The sequence below is a fragment of the Ustilaginoidea virens genome, chromosome 4 (assembly GCF_000687475.1).
Source record: "Ustilaginoidea virens chromosome 4, complete sequence".
Lineage (NCBI taxonomy): Eukaryota > Fungi > Ascomycota > Sordariomycetes > Hypocreales > Clavicipitaceae > Ustilaginoidea > Ustilaginoidea virens.
In genome coordinates, this window is record NC_057319.1 from 5,559,048 (window position 1) to 5,580,160 (window position 21,113).

A 21,113-nucleotide genomic window follows, 5' to 3' on the forward strand; every position below is an offset into this window, starting at 1 on the left:
ATAGGGGCCGGACACGCGTCTCATCGATCCTACCAACGCATCTCGCCGGTACTGTTGAAGGGGAACGTCACGTCACAACTGTTCGACCGCCACACATGCGCGTACGCGGAAGCGGAAACATGGTTGAATGATTCGATTCTATCACAGAACATGGCTTTGCTGGTACTGTGGGATCATTTCGTGGAATGACTTCGCAGAATTACTCCAGTTTAGGTGAAACCCTGTACCGAGTTTGGAGGCTCAGCAACGGATCCAAAATAGCTGACAGGATTTCCAACACAAGTCCACGTATCAGCCACCCGTTTGTGCTGAAGTTCCGACAATAGGCTAGATCGGTGATGGATCGTCCTCAAGGTTTAGAATCAGAAGCAGCTCCTTGGTTTGATGGGCCTACCCCATAGCCTCTCGGTTCCATGCTAGAGCACTCTCATCCATCACGGCGAACACAACATGATACGCACTATTGGAAACGTCCTGCACGTTGGGTGTGCATCGCGGCTTATCGAGTTACCTAGAACAGATGTTAACGTCATCTCCTACCCCTGGCAAGCTCGTCATCATCCTCGCTTTATATTTCATGGCCAAGGAACGCCACATTCCCCCGTATTCGAAAGCCACTTACTAGCCAAGATATATCAACTAGCTGGATGAAAATATCCAAAAGGGCAGAGCCAAGGCTATGGCAACAAGCAACGTTGGAACTTGAATCGCGCCGGGTGCAGCAGCAGCTTTTGTCGTCGCAGTCGGGCTGGGGCTGTTGCCGCCGTTGCCGCCACCCCCATTGGGTCCAGATGTTGGCAAAGGCGTGATGGGATCGCCCGTCTGTTGAATGGTGGCCTGTTGCGAGCTAGACTGGTCAACTACCGTCAAGGAGTATTTGGTTGCTTGGCTGGCAACGGAAGCAGAGGCTCTCCCGCCACCATCGCCGCCTCCAGTCCCCCGGGACCGACATGTCAACTGAGGTAACAGACAGATTTCCCCGGCATCGCAGTATTTGCCGTTGTGGCAGCACACGGCTCCCTTGGGCATGCAGCCTTTGTCGCAGGGATCTTCAGAAGATAGACATTGCCCGCCACTCTCGCTGCCGCTGCCGCTGCCGCTGCTGGAGCCGGAGTCGGAGCCGGAGCCTGCGATGCACCCTCCGTTACCATCACACCTGGTACCCGATTTGCAGTACATGCCGTCACTGCAGCAGTCGGCTCCCGAGGGCATGCATTTGTTCATGCAAGAGGTGTACCCAGTACCGCAACCTCCAGTCGGTCCCTTGTTACAGACTTTGCCAATTTGGCAGCACCCCTCGTGAATGTCGTCGCACACGGTCCCGGCCGTGCACCATCCACTCGTGGCACAGCATCGTCCGCTGATGGGGATGCAGCCCGTATGGCAGGCAATTTGACCGATTCCGCAACTTCCAGCTCGCTTTTCCTCAAAGTACAGCGCGGATCCAAAGCCGGGGAGAAGCATTCGAGATGAGACGCCGCTTGCAGCTTGTTTTGGAATTGCTGCCAAGGCTGGCTCTGCCAAGACTGGCTCTGCCACTGCTGTGCTGGCAGCTGCCAAGAGCAGAATCAAGTGTGAATGCATAGTGTCAAGTTGCCCTCTTGTTATGTATGGGAAGGTGCAGCAAGAATAGTTTTCCTTTTCCAACACGACGTTGGATGGCGTGTAATATCGGTAGAATGCGGTTGGAACTTCACCTGAGAGGATGGGGAACTGCGTCAGTTTTATCATAAGACAGTACAGAGTACTTGGTACTGTTCAACATCTCCTCATACCTGGAAAAAGCCTCGCAAGTCTAGTACTAACTGGAGCGTGGTTGAAGATGAGAGCAAGCCATCAAGCAAAAAAAACTCGGTACTCCGTATTCTTATCAACCATTGCTGAAGACCCTGGGGAAAAAAACTCCAGGTCCCCACGCCAAGATACTTGGGTGGAACCAAGACGTTCGGCCTCAGAAGGCGCACAACAGCGCAAGGCATGGAAAAGCGTCGGGCTAAAGGCAGGGATCGCCAGCACCAAGAATCGCCTCATGCTAGCGGAGGGCAAGTGGCATCCTGGAATTCCAGCCTCCAAGCTTGCCTGGCCGCTGTTCTTTGGGCACCACAACACTTGAAGAAGGGACTCGGGATTTGGGGTGAAGTCGCCTTGGGCCCTGCTGGCACACATTCATGTTCGTCTCAGTGCGGCTGAAGATGGGCACCCTGCTCGGGTGGCCGGGTGGCAACGCAAGGCTTTCTGTTCTTTCGGACTCGGTCTGTTTACCGCAATTTCAGACCGGTCCACCGCCAAGCCGTCTCTTTCTTGGCACAGAGGCATGGATAGGAAAATTTTCTGCTAATGCTGCATAATTTTTCTCGGCTTGCCAGATGACAGGTCACAAGGCCTTGCTTGGCAATTCAAGTCGATGTACGGAGTACGCCGTCGTCGACGAGGTTGCAAAGCAATATTTGCATCCGCAAATCACCCCAGCACAACAGATCGTTTAAACGGAACCTCGTCTCAGGCGGAAGAGAGACCAGCCACCCATCCCGCATTCCAGGACCTACTCACGAAGGAGCGCTTCGAATGCCGAGACAGTAAACAATTTGCGCATTCGCAGCCGCAAACTAGGAATGGTCCGCCGATCGATTTTACCGCGCTCACTAGGCTAGCTTCCGTCTCGTCTGAGTGGACCGGCAAGATCGTTAAGTGTCAATCCAGTCATTAACAAGCCGTTCTCTTCAAACAGGGCTTGCCACCATTACAACCTGCATGGCCACTATTGGAAATGTAGGCGAGGACGTCAACGGGCTTGGGGGCCTGGCCCTTCTCTACTACCCTCTGGCTGTTCTTTATCAGCCGTCACATAATACACTTTGGTTCTCGAAGGAAATAGAAAATGTCTTACAGGCACGGGAACTAGGTTCGTCCGCGCATAATGCAAACCACGGGTATGCTGCAGGATGGCGTTTCAAGTCAGGTAGTATACAGCGTTTGGGGCATCAGTACCTTGAATGGGAAAGGCTGCCCTGTGTCACGACCTGTTTGACCGGATAAACGCCCGCTTTTCGTTTTGTCTGGCTCATTGACAAATATCACCCACAAGCTCTGAGAGGACTGGAAAGTGATTGGAAATAACACGGTAAACGAAACTATTTGCACTCCCGTCGGCAACATGCAGCAGGACGATGAATAGAAACGTCTATACTACATAGAGAGGGGAGAAGTAATGGCCAACATTGTGTGATCGCGTTTGGCCTCCGACCTCGTTGTCATTGCACGGCCTTATCAATGCAAAGGCGTCATTGCAATATGCGAGGAACCTCTGGCCGCCTTTGTCACGGTCGCGTGGGCCATCGGCTCGACACCTCTTCAATCCCGAGATTTATCACGTCTCAAAAAAAACAAGAAGAGCAAATTCGGAAAAATCGGGAATTTCAAACACTTTTTTTTTGGGGCGTCGCACCCGGGGACACCGTATACAAACAGACAACTTGACCCGGGCCGGCCAACATGGTGATGCCGAGATGCGCTCCACGTTGATCCGGAAATTTGCGCGCAGGGCTAGCGGGAGATGATGAAGCTTGGTGCAAGACGCATCGACAAGATTCGTAGACGCGAACACATGGTTCTAACCCTTTCCACGATAAGGGGACACGTACAAAGCGACGGATTGCTCCCACTCTTGGTGGGTAGAAATTTCCTTTTCCTATGTAAGTGGACTTCATGCAAGTGATTAAACTCTCTGTTCTCGCGTCGTCCGTAATTGCTTATGATGCGGCCTTATTAGATCATCCAAGCACACATCACGACGGGTGCATCTGCTGGATAGTTTCTTGTGCTCAACTTTGCCGGTTGGTAAGACGGCTTGTATCGCGGCCGCTTGCAGCGTGCTCGGTAAAGCGCAACGGATACTGCCATGTTTCCATCTACTTCAAAGCTCATCTCCTACTTCCGGACCGGCTTGAGCGACCAAGCTAGCCGTTGCATAACGGAGAGCGTTCCCACCCCCCAGGAAGGAAGTTGATGGAATCGTCACCGCAAGATGCGGCAGCGGCAAATCCAACAAGTCGGCTCTCGGGTTCTAAGTCCTGACCAGCATGATTATGCGATTTCTCGGCTTGTAGAGCAGGGGAGAACGTTTGGTCAAGGTTCACGGACAGCCCGGCTTGGCAAGATGAATTTCCAGGGGAAAAAAAGAGCAAGGTGCAGGTGACTAACGGTACAAGTGGTTACTGTATCAATCGCACGGGTTCTGACGACGTTGAAGCGTCTCAGCACGTGCCAAACGTTATGAAAGCTGCCAAAACATAGAAGGCTTAAAATCCATGTTGATAATCTGTCTTTTATTATTGCCATGACGGTCGAAAAAGTCCTTGAAAGCCAGTCCTCACGGTGCGCAACTACCACGGCAAGGAGGCACTCCAGCGACCCCTTGACCATGTCCATCACACACGGCTCCCGCGTGGTGAACATGTAGAAGCGGCTACCCCCCCCCCCCCCCGTGACATAGCCGCCGAGAAGCGCCCCCCGTCAGCCTCCCGGCGACGTTCACACTCTTCATGGCGGCCAGCCGGGAAGGTTTGCCGCTTCAAGCGATGAGGCTGTCCCGAGAACAAGAGTGTCTGCGCAAGGGTCGACGTGGTGATGGGATCCGTCCCTTGACACCTTGGCTTTCGGGATGCTCGTCATTCCCACATGTCGAGACATCCGTGGCCGGTCTGGCTGACGAATCCAAACGAATGAGCCTTGCCCACCTACAGAACAAAGCCAATTTCTTTCTTCAGCCTGTGCATTCCATCAATAGGGGGCATAACACCGCCTGTGCTGTGCGTCACTCAGCCTGGGGGCTTAAACTTTTTCTCTCGTCATGTGTTGATTTTTGGTCTGGTCTTTTTTTTTTTTTTTTTCCTTTTTTTTCTTCTCATTTGTATAGCCCTTCCACTACAACCAGCGCGCCGGCGTCTAATCCCTGTGCGTATGTGAAAATAGACTGCAGACGATGCATGTCGTTGCCGAAACTTATCGCGCGCTTTGGAAGGAGACTTCCTAGCATCCTCACTCCCATACTGTGCCCTATCGTGGCACCATCTAATATACGGTCCTTACATCCCGTGGCCCAAGTTGCCACATACACACAGTCATTACTAACATACAGGATAGCCGCTGCTAACAATAGCATTTAGCTGCTAGCCGCAGCAGACTTCGCAATAGCAATAGCAGACTTGCTTACGCATAGTCATTATAGCAGGGCAATATCTATCGCCCATATGGATCGCAATTGGCAGCCGCATTCCAATCGCGATACCGGTCATGGCAGCCGGCCAATAGCGCTTCAATTAGTATTGTATGCCTCATAGGAATAGGTCGGTCCCTATATGGGCGTGTTGGCACCAATTCTGGTGGATCAGATGACTATTAGAAGGCTAGGCTATTCTATCCAGCAAGGCTAGATGAAAATGCAATGTGGCAGACGTACCACATAAGAAAATTGGAGGATATATATATATATATATATAACGCTAGCTAAGCTGTCTAGGGTGGGTCCCTGTCTAACCTAGTGTCTAGTGCCTCTGTTCCTAATCTATACAGGAAACCCGAGTACCGGGAGAAAAACCTGTATACGTTCATATGGCTTTTGGTGCCTCTATGGGTCCGTAGAGGCAAGGTGTTGGTGCGTGGGAATAATAGGAGGATAAGATTTGAGAAAATAATCTATTTAAGCAGCCTAGGTACCGCAGCTAGTAGATAGACGTTAAACATATTCATCCCCCCTGCTCTAATTCAACCACTCGTTCTATTTTATGTTTCCCTACTACTATGAGCAACAGAATTCTCTGTGCGATATATCTATCGCAATACCGGCAGCCTAACATATCGGCTGCTCAAAATAGACCGTAGCAGCTGCTATTACTGCGGCGCCTTGCACCAAACGGCGGCTTTTACTTTGTTCGATGCATCCATTACTGCCTTGCTACATTAATCGATTAACCGTTTAATACCTTGAATAGCCAGCATACTTCGCAATGAATAATAAGTAAGCTGATGTTAGCCTGTGGTTAATTCAATTATGTGCTCTACCCTGCTTATTAGCCTAGAATATATAAGCGAAATAGTTATAGGTATATCATTAGCCTGCTTACTATTGATTGCGAATATTCTGGCTATCTAAAGTATACTGTTTCAATTGGTCAAGCGTGTAACGTAGCGATGGATGCATTAGACAAAGTAGAAGCCGCCGTACGATGTAAGCCGTCGGGATAATAGCAGCCGCTGTGCTACGACGATAATAGCGGCAGCGATGATAGAAGCTGCCGTGCAGCGGTAGTAAAGTCCAAGATAAGTACCTTGTCTATTGCCATCACACAGTGTCTACTTTGACGGAATGCAATCTAAGGCGTTTCAAGGCAGAAGATGGCACTTGCTGCCGCAGGTAGAGGGAATGTCAGGACCATATAATTTAAATCTATCAGGGCATTGGACATGGACGTTTCATCCTGTAGGCTGTTAGTAAAGGCGGATTGGGCGTCCATTTGTATTGATGTAGAAAATTTCATCTCGCAGGCTATTAGTAAAGGCAGATAGGGGACCCAATGCACTACGCGGAAAAGATGGAATTGTGCGCCTTGCTGTCCCCGACTATGAGATAGTTTCCGCCAGCCACGGCGGGGATGGCCAAGACGTTCTTGACCGCGCATCCAGTAGAGCGCTGAGGAGGCAGAAATCCGCGCCGAGGAACTCGGCGACTGCGTCACTGCCGCCCGGTGGACGGTGGGGACAGCGCGCAAATCGGCGACGGGCAGATTCTCCAGACAGAGCGCATGCAGGTGCTTGAGCTCAGGCGACAACTCGCACATGCCTATAGTTGCGGAAGCCGGCGTTGGTGACCGTTTGCATGCCGCCGCGCTAGCTCTCGATCGATACCCTGCCGAGGATCCTGTTTGCGCCGAACAACCGAAACAAGGGTCCCGCGATGTTGGATTCAGCGGCGTATCTGAGCCTATGGATTTCCAAGCCCGATCGCCCCATCTGCTGCTCCTTGCCGGGCGACCATACTGAGGTGGTGGGATGCAAGCAATGGGTTGAAGCTTACAGCCAAGGAGGCTTTGCCCAAGATGTAGTGGGCGAGTTCAAGGGCGGTCGAGAATCCCAAGACGGAAAGCCCAAAACGACTATAACAGTAAACAGTTACAACATTCAACAACAAAAGATATTTTCTACCTCTCGTGGCAACGGGGCGCCTTCAGGAATCTCCCGCCTTGAAAAAGGGTTGGCGGCGAGGCGGCATACAACCTGCCGGACGATGGGGAAGCCAACGTCTAATTCGGGTTTCCTGTCTTTAAATCAGGGGTTCCTTCATGCTGGTGTTTTCACCTTGGCATTGCGTCTTGATGCCTATCGTGGACGATGGGCTGGTTGACACCCAACGCCCGCTCCAGGGATGCCTTGCTAATGGCCAGATGTCCGGAATGTCTGGCAAGGCCGCGTGATAAGATTCATATTCTTCCAGGCTGCTTTTCCCGCCGAGCTGGCAATGGGCAGATCCAGGCCATTTCCGTAATTTCAGTGTCACGGGGTAGGCCACGAATCCTGCACGGTTGACAAGGCAACATACGAATGACCACCGGTACGCAATAACCAAGACGAGCAAGAGAGTCGCCGGCTCAGTTTCGGAAATTGATTTGGAGCTATTTGCAGAGTCTCGTTCACCTTGCCAACCATGATGTGAAAGCCCACTGCCGTGGAGGAAGCGCTAGGGCGTGGCAGTCGTCGACCATGCTGGCGGTAGACTGGATGGGGCTTGGTGGTCGGGTTTGAAGAGGCTGGAGGAGTTTCCACGGTGCTCGATGGAAGGGCTGGCAGCGATTCACATGCAGAGCTGTAAGCCGTGTCAGCGCCGGCGCACCGAGGGACTCAGTCAATAGAGCAGCGGTTGCTATATGTTGATATAAATAGCACCGTCCTTGTCGTACGACTGCGATGCCCTAGGACGGCGATTCCTCCACAGTAGTACAGTCACTTTCTCCTTGCAAGACAGTCCATCTTTGTCTACGAACGGTCGCGAGCCTGCCCTTTTTTTTCCTTTGATTGACTTTCATATCTAACCTACACAACGCTCGCATCACATGCACAGAAACAAAGTCATCTCGTGGCTTCCCCCATCTACTTGCCAGATTTGGTGCGAAAATGGGGGCAGCCCCCCGCCCTTTCCACCCGTTGAGACTGATGACTGATGTCCAATATCGCCACGGGAATAGTGGCCGACACGCTTACCACGCTTTCAACACACCACCAAGAACTCGGCGCAATGAGTTGAAAAAAAAAAAAAAAAAAAACAGCAGGTCCTCTCCGTGTCCTGTCTGCAGTGCTGCTGCCCAGTCGAGTTCTGCCTGGGGAGTCGCTTCCTATGGGCATTGCAACGGGAGGCCGCTAGCCGCGCCATCGCTTCGCTTCGGCTCGCTCGGCGCGACCACGACGCCCCATCTCATCGCCTGGTGTAAACGCCTGTGCTGACACCATGGTAGCCCTTCCTGCCAACCTCGGCTGCCAGGCCGCTCCTCCAATCCTCCCCTCGACCCGCCCTCGCCAGCGCTTCCTGGAACGTGTACTCGGGCTGCCAGTCCAGCTCGCGCATGGCCTTGCTCGGATCGTAGACGCGGTCGATCCTGCCGAGGTGCTTCCACCCGTTGCGGCGGAAAACGTCCCCGACGGCCGGGACGGCTCTCGACAGCACCTCCTCCGGGTTGCGCTCCAGCGCGGCGAGCGTGTCCGGGTCGTTGGGGAAGGGAGGCGGAGCGCTGACGACGTACTTGGCCCAGCGGACGCGCCTCGCCCGCGCCATGGCGCAGACGGCGGCGGACACGACGTCGGCGACGTCGCACCGGCGGTAGGCCAGCTCGAGCAGCTTCAGGTTGTCGTCGCTCATGGCGCCGCGGCGGGCCGGGTCGTCGTCGTCCTCCGGGAAGAAGCGGCTGGTGCGGAGGACCAGCACCGGCATGTCGGTCTGGCGGTGCACGAGGGCGCACACGTCCTCGGCGGCGACCTTGGTCACGCCGTAGATGTTCTTGGGCGCGGGGACGACCGCCTCGTCGATCCAGGCGGCGGGGCGGCCTGGCGGGGGGCTGAGGGCCAGCCCGTACGCGCTGGTGGTGCTGAAGAAGATGAAGCTCTCGACGGGGCGGCCCGACCGGGCGGCTTCCTCGAGCTGGACGAGGGTGCCGGTGATGTTGGTCTCGACAAACTGCTCCATGGTGTGGCTGCCCACGTGGGGCTTGTGCAAGGCGGCCGCGTGGAGGACGTGCCGGAGGAGGGGGTTTTCCCGCCAGATGCGCGAGACGACGGCCCGGTCGGCAATCGAGCCGACGTACTTCGTGGTGGGGGAAGCGAGGATGTCGAGCCCCACGGGATTGAAGCCGAGCGACGGGAGCTTGAGCATCAGGGCCGTGCCGAGGTGGCCGGACGAGCCGGTGACGAGGACGTCAAAGACGGGCATCGCGGTCGAGATTGTGGTCTGGTTGGCTTCCGGTTGTCGTTTCGGGGTATGAAATCTGCAGGGACTTTTTTTTTTTTTTCCCCTCCAAATCCCGCGAGGCCCACGTCGCCTTCATATGCAATTGGGCATGTCACGTCGTCCTGAGTAGGCGTGGCGTGGGGAGCCGCTAGGTAGGCAAGGCCGGACCCGGACTGCGCCGCTGATCGGTTGCCGGCGAATGAGTCAACTAGCAACACCAGCTTGCATCACCAGCTTGCCACTAACCGGCAGGTGCTCGGGTATGCTGCCACACAGACCAAAGGATGCGCGACCTGCTGGCGCTCTTGCTCCTTTCTGTTGACCATCTGATGCGAGTCAGGGCTCGGCACTCCTCGACCCCAGTCGAATGCTCACGCTCACCACCAAAGCCCATCCAGTCTTGCTCTCCCAGATACCCATCTCGCTCTGCCTCCGAAACGTCGTCTCCTCCGCCTTGACCGCCATCCCCACATGATCCCGTGCCGCTCGGTGAGCCGTGGTCCCCTCACACGGAGACGCCGTCAAGTCGCCTGGCCGAGGCTCTGCCGTCTTGAACAGTGACCAGCGACCGGCCCTGCTGCCCTCTTGCCCGCTTCGCTCGACTGGAGGCCTGGCCGGCTGAGTGTCAGCAGACGCCGTGGCACGGTTTGGTTCCAAGTGCCTAGCCAGACGCCGGGCCATATCCTCGTCCGACCACCACATGCCGGCGTCGGGATCGGAGACGCACGCCGCGTGCTCGTCTTTCCATCGCCCCCACCCGTCAAACTCCTCTGGCTGGTTTTTGCTGCGAGGGCTAGAGCCCGGCTGGCACGGCGTCGACGACCTGTTCCTGCGGCCGTCTGCCTTGCTCTGCGTCCCGACACGGAACAGCTTGGTCACACGTCCGCGCTGGCTGCTTTCGGCATCGCTGCATGCCCAGCTCTTGTCGACGGCTTCCTCCGGCACAAAGGTTGCTTCGACGAGAGTGGGCGGGGGGTTGATGGCTGCTATGGACTCGAGGAGCGCTTCAAATAGGGGCACCAGGAGCGAGAGTGTTTCGTGGTCGCGCAGGTCGCGGGCGGAAGAGCGGGCGGCCTGCTGCTCGAGGATTTGGCCGCTCAGGCCAGACAGTTGCTCGGAGAAGAGCGAGGCGCGGGTGGGTGGTGACAAGGAGAGTGTGGAGCCTGCAAAGGGCGGAGGTTGCGCATTCTCGGGTTGTCCTGGGACAGGTGAGTACGGCGGCGGCGGGTCACGGAACATGATGGAGTGTGTTGAGGGTTGAAGGTTGAAGGTTGAAGCATGACGAGGATGGATTGCCAGCATCGCGTCGCGGCCTCTGCTTCACTTATTCGAATGCTGAGCTTGCGTTCCTTAGCCCGTTTGTTTAGGGCCCTGATTCACTGGTCGTGCTTGCTCCAGCCTACCATCTCAGGCTAGGGGTTCCCTGAAGGCCTCCTATTTTACTCCGTAGGCTGGTTGCCTTAGGTACCTAAGCTAGGGCAGGGTACGTTAACAGTAGCCCTCGGGGCCGCGCAAACCTACGCAACCCAATGTTCTCTTTTCTGCATTGGATTTTGCGGCTATAGGCCCTTGATGCTACTATTTCGCAGTATGTAGTCTTTGCAATCCTGAACTTTCAATGCGGTTATACGCAGTTGCTACATGATTTGTCAACATCGAGCAGAAGCATCCTGCGTAACCCGTGGAGGCGGCGCCAAACGTCATCAAGACCACATGCAGGGATATAACAGTCACTGGAGAGCTTCGTATGGAACAGAGTTGAAAGAAACAAAGAAACAAAGAAAGAAATCAACTGGTAAAAAGAATTGTAACTTAGTTACAACCTTTCCCCCAACCCCCCAATAGTAGAAACAGGGCAGTCTCAAGTTCAGCCGCCATGACCTGCATCGTGACTGATTGATGCGGCACCGGCCTGGAACCCATCTTTTCTTGGCAATAGTGATGTTAATCAATCATATCGACTCGACTTGTTTCTTAGTCTCCAGTGCTCCAATGGAGTGTGGCGCTGCATCGACCGCTTCTTTTCGCAATGATACAGCAGAGCACAGTCTCGTCACTTTTCAACGTTGAGATGGGGAGTGTCCCGAGGCTGGGGGGAAAAAAAGCCGGTGATATTGCTGAGACGCCTCTCCTGCAGGGGGACCTGGGCGGAAACGTCATCGTGGCTGGCTCATCCTTGCCAGCAAACATGGCAGGTGACCTCAACTTATCAGCTCTCGCGAACCGACGAATGGAACGCGCTCTCTGATTTAACATGACAGAGGGCTTCTTCTACGGTTGCATAAGTCTGCCTCCAGCACCCCATAATCGTGTCTCTGAAAGCAGCGACAGGCCCCAGATCAGGGTACCGACCCTCGGACAAAGCAGCAGTTACCTCGTGATCAGGCAGGTCCTTGTACGGCCTCGCCCCCGTCATCATCTCGTAGACCGTGGAGCCGAGGGCAAACAGCTCCGTTTTGGGCGAAGTGTCCTGGCCGGGGGGAAGGTAGTGGCTCGTCTCGTAGTAGATGAGTGGTGCGAGATTGTCAATGGCCGAGCCGCCAAAGTCGCCAAGCTTGACATCGAGCTTGTCGTCAAGGAAGACGTTGTTGCACGATATGTCGCCGTGCAGCACGCCCTTTGAATGCACAAAACACACGGCGTCGAAGAGCTGCTCAACCCAGCGACGCCGGACGGCGAGAGGGGTCGTCCGCTCTTCTTGCCCTGCCATGTATTGCCTGACGGACGTGTGGCTGGCAAACTGCAAGAGCAGGGCGTCATCTACGGCGCCAAAGTACCGAACGATGCCGCTGTGGCCGCGGCCGAGGCGTTCGTACACGAGCTTCTCGCGTTCCAGGAAGGGCCGCTCCGTCGGCCCAAAGTGCTTGACGACGGCGTCGAGACGCGCGACGACGGCGGTGACACCAACGCCGACGAGATCCCTGCCGTCCAAACCGAGGGGCCAGCGTATGACGGACTCCTGCATCTTTGCTCTGCGTTGCGGCTGGTGGAAATGGCTGGGGGCGGATTTGCTCAGTGGGCAAATGACTTGGGGGAGAGGAGAGAGAGAGAGAGGGCAAGACTAGACTTGCTCAGGCAGGCGATGTGAGAGGCAGCGGAGCGTAGGCATAGGCAAGGCAGGAGAAAGCGTCAATTAGCTTCACGCTTCGCCGCTTTTGAATTGATGTGATGGATGGTGAGGCCGTGGATAGGGCGCACCAAAATAACCAGCCTCGATGTAGTCACACGAGAATGATCAATTCGGCCGGCCATTGGTCGATGAAAATCGCCATGTGCTGGAGGCGGTGAGATTCTGTTGCTCGAGATGACTGCTACGGGCAGCCTCTGGCAGGGGTCCGCTAAGTCGGGCTCTTGCCAGGTACGGAGTACTCCGTAGGTATGTAGAGAAAGCCTGGTAAAACTTTGGAGTACATGGATAAAAGGCGAAGCTGACACCTCGCGCCAGAAAGGCCTTGTCAGTCAAAACACAGCAAACCAGTACTCCGTAGACGAAGAGAAGGAACAACGCCCACAGAAGGCGCCCGACGATACAAGGTGACGGCCGCGATTTCATTAGCGGTGGTGGCTATGGCGTTGGCGTGGGGGGGGTCATCTTGGCGACATGCATGGACAAGCCATCAGCTGGCACCGTCGTTCGCGCTCGTTCTCGCCGGGTTGGCCAGCAAACGAAGCAATCCAGAAACGTGGACGGAATCGGTGGACAGCGTTCCAAACTGTAATTGGTAGTCGCCGCTGGCGGGCGGAGGCTGAGCTTGGGGAAAAGCGCATCAGCAGGCGTCGGCAGGCATCAGCAGGCGTGGTTGCAAGGAGGAGTAGAAGGGGAAGAAGAAGAAAGAGAAGCACGAGAGACGACGGCACGCGAGGCATTTCACATGGAGGCGAAACAACGACACCACGGCAGCCGACGGTTGACCGGCGAGGTTCGCTGCCGCGCTGCCGATATGCGTGTTTGCTGCTCACTCCCCGATTCGACCTCGCAAGGAACGAGCAGCGAGCTCAGCGCGGCTTCTGCCCTGATAACGACGACGCCATCAGGGAGGGAGCCTCACGGTTCACCGCCTACCCCACAATTCACAATTCGCATTCTGCAGCTCGCATTGAAGCGTTCAAGCGTCAGCCAGAGCCAATAAGCGTCGTGGAGCAAGCCTCAGCCTCACTGCTAGCAGGCAAACCTTTGTCTCGTCTTTGTCTTCCACCCCTTCCCCTCCACCCTCCACTGCTGGCTGCATACGGTCAACAGATGTTTGATGATTAGGCAGCCAATTGCTCAGGCAAGCTTCAGAAGACCTGGAGCTTGTCCGCCCCTCAAGACATCAGGTCCCCACGACTTCGCCACTGCGGCCTGGGAGAACCCTGCGTCAATAGCGCGTCCTGACTTTCTGGTCAAAAGACATTGTCCGCGGCAGCCAAGGCTTCCTGCGAGTCAGCCTTCAGCCTTCAGCTTTACCTTTGAGAGTTGACCATTGCCAGGCATGGTGTGAAGGACTGGTCTTGAGGCCAGGTTCTGGTCGACGCCGCGACCATGGGCCAACCAGACGTTTTCTCACTTGACGCGGCTGCTCCTCCCCGGTTGGAGATATAAATGCAAAACAAGCCCCCCCCCCCCGTGTAAAGCAGCTTACAGTCGGGGCGGCGTTTGAAGGTCAACGACCAAAGTCAGTGAAAGGAAAAACATCTCCCCGTCTCACAGCATCATCAAGTTCGACTGCTCATCTCGGGCGCTAGACACAACTTCACACCAGCGCGTGTGGGCTAGGTTGCTTTTCAAAATCTCGGCAACAAGCAGCAACACCTCGCCATCATGACGTACAAAATCTCCGGGCCGGACGAATACCTCGCCATCACGGGCATGGGCGTCCGCAACGTCAAAATTACAAAGGCGGCCTGGGTGTGGCCGCTCCAGCGTTGCATGCGTTTCAGCGTGCAGCCGCATGACTACGCCATGGACCTGCGCGCCATGACCAGGGAGAAGCTCCAGTTTGCGCTGCCCGTCGTCTTTACCATCGGCCCGGACGTGAACCAGCGCGGCGCCAACTCGAGCTACGACGACGAAGCGGCCGGCGGCGAAACGCCAGGCCGTCGCGAGGACCGGGGCGATGCCCTGATGAAGTACGCCATGCTGCTGGCGCAGTCGCACAACAACAAGGATCAGCAGGGCACCCACGTTGCCAGCATCGTCAAGGGCATCATCGAGGGCGAGACGCGCGTGCTGGTGTCGAGCATGACCATGGAGGAGATCTTTACCGAGCGAGAGGTTTTCAAGAAGCGCATTTTCCGCAACATTCAGAGCGAGCTGGATCAGTTTGGGTATGTGCCTGTACCGACGGTAGCTTTGCTTTTCCAGGCAAGCGGGGGTACCGTTGTATTTTGACCATGCTGATGAACGGAGAGCTGACGAGGTGGCAGTCTCAAGATTTACAATTCCAACGTTTGTGTCCCCTCTGCGATGCTGACACATGCATTCGAGGCTGCTCGAATTTTTCATCTTTTTTTTGTCTTTTTTTTCTCACTAACGCCCCATACAGGTCAAAGAACTCAAGGACGCCCCCGGATCCGTCTACTTTGAATCGCTGTCGCGCAAGGCGCACGAAGGCGCGACCAACCAGGCCCGGATCGACGTGGCTGAGGCCCAGCTGCGCGGCAACGTGGGCGAGGCCAAGCGCAAGGGCGAGCAGGAGCGCGAGATTGCCAAGATCAACGCCGAGACGGCGGTGCAGAAGACGGAGCGCGACATTGAGCGGGCGCAGGCCGAGGCGCACCTCAACACGCGGCAGGCCATGCTGACGCGCGACGTCGACATTGCCCGCGTGGAGGCGCAGCGCGCGCTCGAGTCTACCGACGAGGACCTCAAGCGGCAGGTCGAGATGAAGCGCGCGGCCGCCGAGGTGGAGCGCCTGCGCGCCAGGGACGTGGCCAAGGCCACCGTTGCGCGCGAGAGCAAGCAGCAGGCCGCCGACGCGGCCGCGTACGAGGTGTCGGCCGACGCCCGCGCCCGCCGGGAAGCCAAGCAGCGGCTCGCCGACGCCGAGGCCTACAAGACGCGCGTCGAGGCCGAGGCCGCCGCCCATGCGGTGCAGCAGGCCGCCGCGGCCCGGGCCGTTCAGCAGGCCAAGGAGGCGGAGGGCGTCGCGGCCATGGCGGACGCGTACGCCAAGCTCGCCGGGGCGCTGGGCGGGCCCGCCGGCCTGATCCAGTACCTGATGATCGAGAAGGGCACCTACGTGGAGCTGGCGAGGGCCAACGCCGACGCCATCCGCGGGCTGCAGCCCAAGATTAGCGTCTGGAACACGGGCGGCAGCGGCGGCAGCGCGGGCGGCGAGCCCGGCGGCGACGCGGCGACGGCCATGCGCAACGTGTACCAGATGCTGCCGCCGCTGATGACGACCATCCACGAGCAGACGGGGGTCACTCTGCCCGAGTGGCAGTTTGGCAGGATCAATGCCGGCGTGGAGGCCATGCAGCGGAGCAACGCGAACGGGCAAAAGGCGGGCAAGTGAAAGAAGCAGCACCGTCTGCGAAGAGCCAGAAGAATGGATTCTGTACGATGGAGCGTTTGCCAGGCCGGTCGGATGGATAAGCGGGGGGGGGGACGGGACGGATATCATGGGTGACTACCGCGCAGGGCTTTTTCTTTTGAATGTACCGTTGCAGCTGTTTAGCAGTGTAAAGTGTCGGTGTTGAACTTGGAATTCATGCCCGCAGAGCTTGTCAAACCGGGGAAGCAGCATCCGGTCGCACGCGGCGCTGGCCTCGCCCGACCGCCGGTGCAGCAGCAACACGTACGCAGCTGCGCCTTGATTCCTCTTCGGCCGCTCCTGCCTCCGAGATTGGCATCGCATCAACCACGCCCGCAATCTGCCGCAGGTCAGTCGTCCAGCATCGAGAGCCAGGACGACCGAACTCGCCCACTGATGCCATCCGTTCCGCGGCTGGGTTGGCCAGCATGTGCGCTGCGCTGGCTGCCTGGGCGCAAGGACCTTGCCGATGCCTGCACAATGCGCCACATGCAATTTCCGACAGGGGGGGCTTCGAGCTTCGAGGGGGGGGTTTTCTCTGCGGAGCAAACCACATGCAAGCCGTTTACACGTGGCGGGCGTGGCCTGGCGTTTGATGCTGACGCGTACCGACGCTATTTTTCCGACCAGACGCTTTTCTTTTCATGGTTCTTCTCCCCTCACGCCGTTATCTAGGTAGGTACCTCCCTCCTAGTACCTAAGCCATCCTCGTTGCCCGGGTCCCCGAGGCAGCGACGCAATGGCAAAGGGGGCAGGAGCTCCCCGCGTTTTTGCCACGACGAGCCGGGCTGGTCTGGTGGGTCCGCCGCAGCCTCGGCAGTGGCTCGCAGCAGAGAGCCTCTATTGGCAAGCTAGCTTGATCCGGTGCAACCCAGTCGATGCGCCGGCCGCCCGCGCTGATCCGCACCGTCTGCAGCAAGTTGGCCCAGCGAATCGCAACCCGCCAGAGGCGGGGCACGGACCACCGGCACCACGATCGGCTCCTGAGGGGTACCCCGGCCGGCCGCCGCCGTCGACGTCGAGTTGCGCCGCGTCCTTTCCCGACCCCCGCCGCACGCACGCACCCCTTTTTTTTTCTTTGATTTATTGCCCGCAATATAACAAATGCGAACCATTCCGTCCCCCCCCCCCCCCTCCCCCAGCCCTTGAAACCATGGCACTGCAACCTTTTTTCCTTCTCAGTCGCTTTTACTCTCTTCAGCTCTCTCTTTTTCTTTTCTCGCCTTTTCACCTGCCAGCCTCACCATGCCCGAGTACGACTACGACGTGGTCATCGTCGGCGCCGGCATCTCCGGCATCAACGCCGCGTACCGCATCCAGTCGGCCTTCCCGTCCTACCGGTACTGCGTGCTCGAGGCGCGCGACACCCTCGGCGGCACCTGGGACTTCTTCCGGTACCCCGGCATCCGGTCCGACTCGGACCTCTTCACCTTTGGCTTCCAGTGGCACCCGTGGCGCAGGGACAACCCCATCGCCGAGGGCGGCGCCATCCTCGAGTACCTGCACGACGCGGCGGGCGCGCACGGCATCGACGCCCACATCCGCTTCGGGCACCGGCTCGAGCACGCATCATGGAGCAGCCGCGACCAGCTGTGGACGCTGGCCGTCAACTCAGCGGCTAGCGGCGGCGACAGCGACAGCGGCAGCAGCAGCAGCAGCAGCACCCGCCACTCCCTCTCGGCGCGCTTCGTCATCCTCGGCACCGGCTACTACGACTACAAGACGCCGCTGCAGGCCGCCATCCCCGGCATCGGCGACTTCCGCGGCACCCTCGTGCACCCGCAGTTCTGGCCCGAGGACCTCGACTACGCCGGCAAAAAGGTCGTCGTCATCGGCTCCGGCGCCACCGCCGTCACCCTCGTCCCCAAGCTGGCCGAGCGCGCCCGCCTGGCCACCATGCTGCAGCGCAGCCCGACCTACATCGTCGACGTGCCCAACAAGCCCGGCAAGGCGCTGGTCGACTACGTGCTGCCCAGCCCGGCCGCCCTGCAGGTGAAGCGCCTGCGCTGGATGCTCACCTTCCATCTCGTCTTCGTCATCTGCCGCGCGCTGCCCGCCCTCATGCGCTGGGTCTTCCGCCTGCGCACCACGCGCCTGCTGCCCCGGCACACGCCCTTCGACCCGCACTTCAAGCCGCGCTACAACCCGTGGGAGCAGCGCCTGTGCGTCTGCCCCGACGGCGACTTCTACAAGGCCCTGCACACGGGGCGCGCCGACGTCGTCACCGACACCATCGCCGCCGTCACCGCCTCGGGCATCCAGCTCGCCTCGGGCCGCTTCCTCGACGCCGACATCATCGTCACCGCCACCGGGCTCAAGATGGCCCTCGGCGGCGGCGCCTCCCTCGACGTCGACGGCCGGCCCCTCGTCTTCTCCGAAAAGTTCCTCTGGAAGGGGTCCATGCTGCAGGACGTGCCCAACCTGGCCTACGTCATCGGCTACACGCACGCCTCGTGGACCCTGGCCGCCGACGTGACCGCCATGCTCATCGTCCGCCTGCTCACCGCCATGCGCGACCAGCACTGCGCCGCCGTGGTGCCCAGGCTGCCCGCCGGCGAGGACTTGCCCGAGTCGCGCGTCATGAACCTCAGCTCGACCTACATTACCGCTGCCGCGGGCTTGCTGCCCAAGACTTCGACGCAGGGGCCCTGGAAGCCGCGCACCAACTACTTTGTCGATCGCTGGAACGCAACGCGCGGGAATTTGGAGGCCTTGGAGTGGATTCAGAGCAACAAGGATGGAAATGGAATCGCAAACGGAAATGGAATTGCAAACGGAAATGGAATTGCAAACGGAAATGGAAAAGCGTAGCTGAAACGTCGCCGCCGACTCTTTCATCTCGCTCAACGTCTGTGTCTAGACTTTGTTTTCTTGCTTGGAGGGGAGCGTGTTCGCATCTTTACTTTCTTAATCAAACTTTATCCGCTTAGCACCAAGTAAGAGTTGTGACGAGTTCGCGATGTTGGTGGGGATTTGATAGACAAAACCCGCCCAACACGCAAAGCGGCAATGTCCTGCCTACATCTTTATGCATCCCAGACATTGTTCATCACCCACTTTCCCCACCCATCCGTCCCAAAAAATAAAAAACCTAATCATCCCTACCGAATACACCACGCCCGGACACAAATTTGTCAGGCTACAAGACCGTCATCTCGTCCGACACCTGGCTCGCAAAGTAGACTTCCATCTCTGCCCACCAATCCTTGATCCCCTTGACATCACACCAAGTCAACTCCCACGGATCCTCAAACCACCATCTTCCATGGCCCCTATCGCTCGCGTACTTTTTCAGGCTCCCCCCATCAAATCTGTGGTTTTTAACGCCCGTCAAAAGCACCGCGCTGCCGACTTTGGGATCGAACTTGTCGGGGTCCAGGAACACAGTCAGGTGGACTTGCTTTGCCGTGGAAGGATCCGTGATGCGAGCCGTGCGCTGTCTGTAGGGCGGTAGGTTGGACGATTCTACGGGGGAGACGGACGCGACGATGGCGAGCACGTTGCAAGACCAGTTTTGCTGGTAGGGTAGGCTGGGGATGGCGCGCAGAGTGGTGAGTTTAAGGGGCGTTTGTGGGTTGTGCCAATCTCGGGGGAGAGCAACCGGCTGCGCGGGCTGCTCTTTGGGCTTGGGTTTCGGAGCCGGTTTCAGAGGCGACTTTTGCGTCTTTTTGGGGGGAAACAGCAGCGCGTCTAGGCCCTGGAATGCGTCGTCCATTTTCGAGTCTTGGGAGGTGTCTTCTCTGTCCTGGCGGCGTCTCTTGAGAGACTGAGGCTTGGTGGGCGTCTTGACTGCCCGAGGTGGTGACGGGGTCCTATTCATCGGCATCTTGCCCCTTGTCTTGTCCAGCACGGGTCCCTCGTGCTCAGCATTCACGGCTTCGTCCTGCTGCTGCGGTGACGGCCTTTGCCCCTGTTGTTCATGCAGCTTTTGCACGCTGCGATTCCACCCGACGGTGCGCAAATCCTTCACCACCAAGTACACCATGTTCTGTGGCCCGGCGCCTCCCTCGCCGTCAACCTTCTCCCACTGCAGCTCAGCGTCGTCCAGGCGGACATAGCAGCCGACGGTAATCTCAAGGGTGTGCACAAATCGGTGCATCTCCTCGGTCAGAAGGGCCTGGATGCAAAACTCGCCGTCGCCGAGGAGAAGGCGGATGAGCTGCCATCGGTCATTGCTGGGAAGAGGCGCAATCCGGACGTCCTCGACCAGGTAGATGGAGCCGGGCACAGCGTAGCGCGTGCGCAGCAGGTCGTGGACGAGGGGTTTTAGCGTAAATGGCGCGAAGCCGCGGGCGACGGTTACGGCGGCTGGGTCTGGGAGTTGCATTCTTTTGATTGGCGAGAGGGCATGGCGTCGGCTGGCAATGCCATGTCATTCACCGCTGCCTTTCGGGGGCTGTGAGGTCAGCATCGAGAGTCGAGAATCGAGAGTCGCGAGTCGCGAGTCGCGACGCTCGAAGTTTGTCCTAGTTCGGGTGCTGTCTCCGCTCCCAAGTGACGCATGCGGCTGAGGCGTGACAAAATGGACGGCAACGTGTGGCTCGTGGACAAACTGTATTGTAGTTGCCTAAGGTTGCAGGCACCGCTATGGACTGTAAGCGGAAGGGGCAAGTCGTTGCTGACCGGCGTCGGGTTCCCCTTTCTATTTTTTTTTATTTTCAGGGAAAGCGGAGCTTTGCCTGAGATTTGCGAAGAAATCGGAAGGCAAGGCAGAAAGGGCGTAGCTCTTTCCCGCTTTCCCTCTTTAAAATACAGTAAGGCCGTCCTGTGGAGATATCTCTACTGCCTGCTTAATGATTCATTAAAAAACTTTTTAGAATTCTCAATTCGAGCGGATATTGGTTAATTAAGTCGGCAAAGTACTGTGATGTACTGCTTCCCTTTGAAATAAGTGTAAAAGAACGTAAAAGTACGGAAATTAGGCGGTAAGGTTCTGCTATATAAAAGGCGGTGAGATTCTGCTATATAAAAGGCGGTGAAAAGCGTAATTTTGCTATACTTTCTAAGCAGAGGCCCGCTATAGGCGAAAAAGCCCGCTGCAGGCGGAAGCTCGCCGTAGGCGGCCCCCGGCAGGGCCCCCAGAGGGCCCCCGGAGGGAAATAATAAAA

The 21,113-nt window shown here is 57.3% G+C and overlaps 8 protein-coding genes across 8 annotated transcripts; 3 read left to right on the plus strand and 5 right to left on the minus strand.

Moving 5' to 3' along the window:
- Positions 1–639: 639 nt before the first annotated feature.
- UV8b_05978 (uncharacterized protein) lies at positions 640–1,584 on the minus strand (the record flags this gene model as incomplete). Its single annotated transcript, XM_043143475.1, has 1 exon — positions 640–1,584. The coding sequence occupies one exon, from the start codon at positions 1,582–1,584 to the stop codon at positions 640–642; it is 945 nt and encodes a 314-aa protein (XP_042999408.1).
- Positions 1,585–2,751: 1,167 nt separating this feature from the next.
- Positions 2,752–3,811, plus strand: UV8b_05979 (uncharacterized protein; the record flags this gene model as incomplete). The annotated part of the gene is made up of 3 exons (XM_043143476.1): positions 2,752–2,902; positions 3,631–3,692; positions 3,770–3,811. The coding sequence occupies 3 exons, from the start codon at positions 2,752–2,754 to the stop codon at positions 3,809–3,811; spliced, it is 255 nt and encodes an 84-aa protein (XP_042999409.1).
- A 4,653-nt stretch (positions 3,812–8,464) lies between these two features.
- Positions 8,465–9,472, minus strand: UV8b_05980 (uncharacterized protein; the record flags this gene model as incomplete). The annotated part of the gene is made up of 1 exon (XM_043143477.1): positions 8,465–9,472. One exon carries the CDS (start codon positions 9,470–9,472, stop codon positions 8,465–8,467), a length of 1,008 nt encoding a protein of 335 aa, XP_042999410.1.
- A 354-nt stretch (positions 9,473–9,826) lies between these two features.
- UV8b_05981 (uncharacterized protein) lies at positions 9,827–10,729 on the minus strand (the record flags this gene model as incomplete). Its single annotated transcript, XM_043143478.1, has 1 exon — positions 9,827–10,729. One exon carries the CDS (start codon positions 10,727–10,729, stop codon positions 9,827–9,829), a length of 903 nt encoding a protein of 300 aa, XP_042999411.1.
- A 970-nt stretch (positions 10,730–11,699) lies between these two features.
- Positions 11,700–12,455, minus strand: UV8b_05982 (uncharacterized protein; the record flags this gene model as incomplete). Its single annotated transcript, XM_043143479.1, has 1 exon — positions 11,700–12,455. One exon carries the CDS (start codon positions 12,453–12,455, stop codon positions 11,700–11,702), a length of 756 nt encoding a protein of 251 aa, XP_042999412.1.
- Positions 12,456–14,291: 1,836 nt separating this feature from the next.
- UV8b_05983 (uncharacterized protein) lies at positions 14,292–15,987 on the plus strand (the record flags this gene model as incomplete). The annotated part of the gene is made up of 3 exons (XM_043143480.1): positions 14,292–14,797; positions 14,897–14,918; positions 15,016–15,987. 3 exons carry the CDS (start codon positions 14,292–14,294, stop codon positions 15,985–15,987), a joined length of 1,500 nt encoding a protein of 499 aa, XP_042999413.1.
- Positions 15,988–17,250: 1,263 nt separating this feature from the next.
- On the plus strand, positions 17,251–18,816 carry UV8b_05984 (uncharacterized protein; the record flags this gene model as incomplete). The annotated part of the gene is made up of 1 exon (XM_043143481.1): positions 17,251–18,816. One exon carries the CDS (start codon positions 17,251–17,253, stop codon positions 18,814–18,816), a length of 1,566 nt encoding a protein of 521 aa, XP_042999414.1.
- A 328-nt stretch (positions 18,817–19,144) lies between these two features.
- On the minus strand, positions 19,145–20,332 carry UV8b_05985 (uncharacterized protein; the record flags this gene model as incomplete). The annotated part of the gene is made up of 1 exon (XM_043143482.1): positions 19,145–20,332. One exon carries the CDS (start codon positions 20,330–20,332, stop codon positions 19,145–19,147), a length of 1,188 nt encoding a protein of 395 aa, XP_042999415.1.
- Between the last annotated feature and the right edge of the window lie 781 nt (positions 20,333–21,113).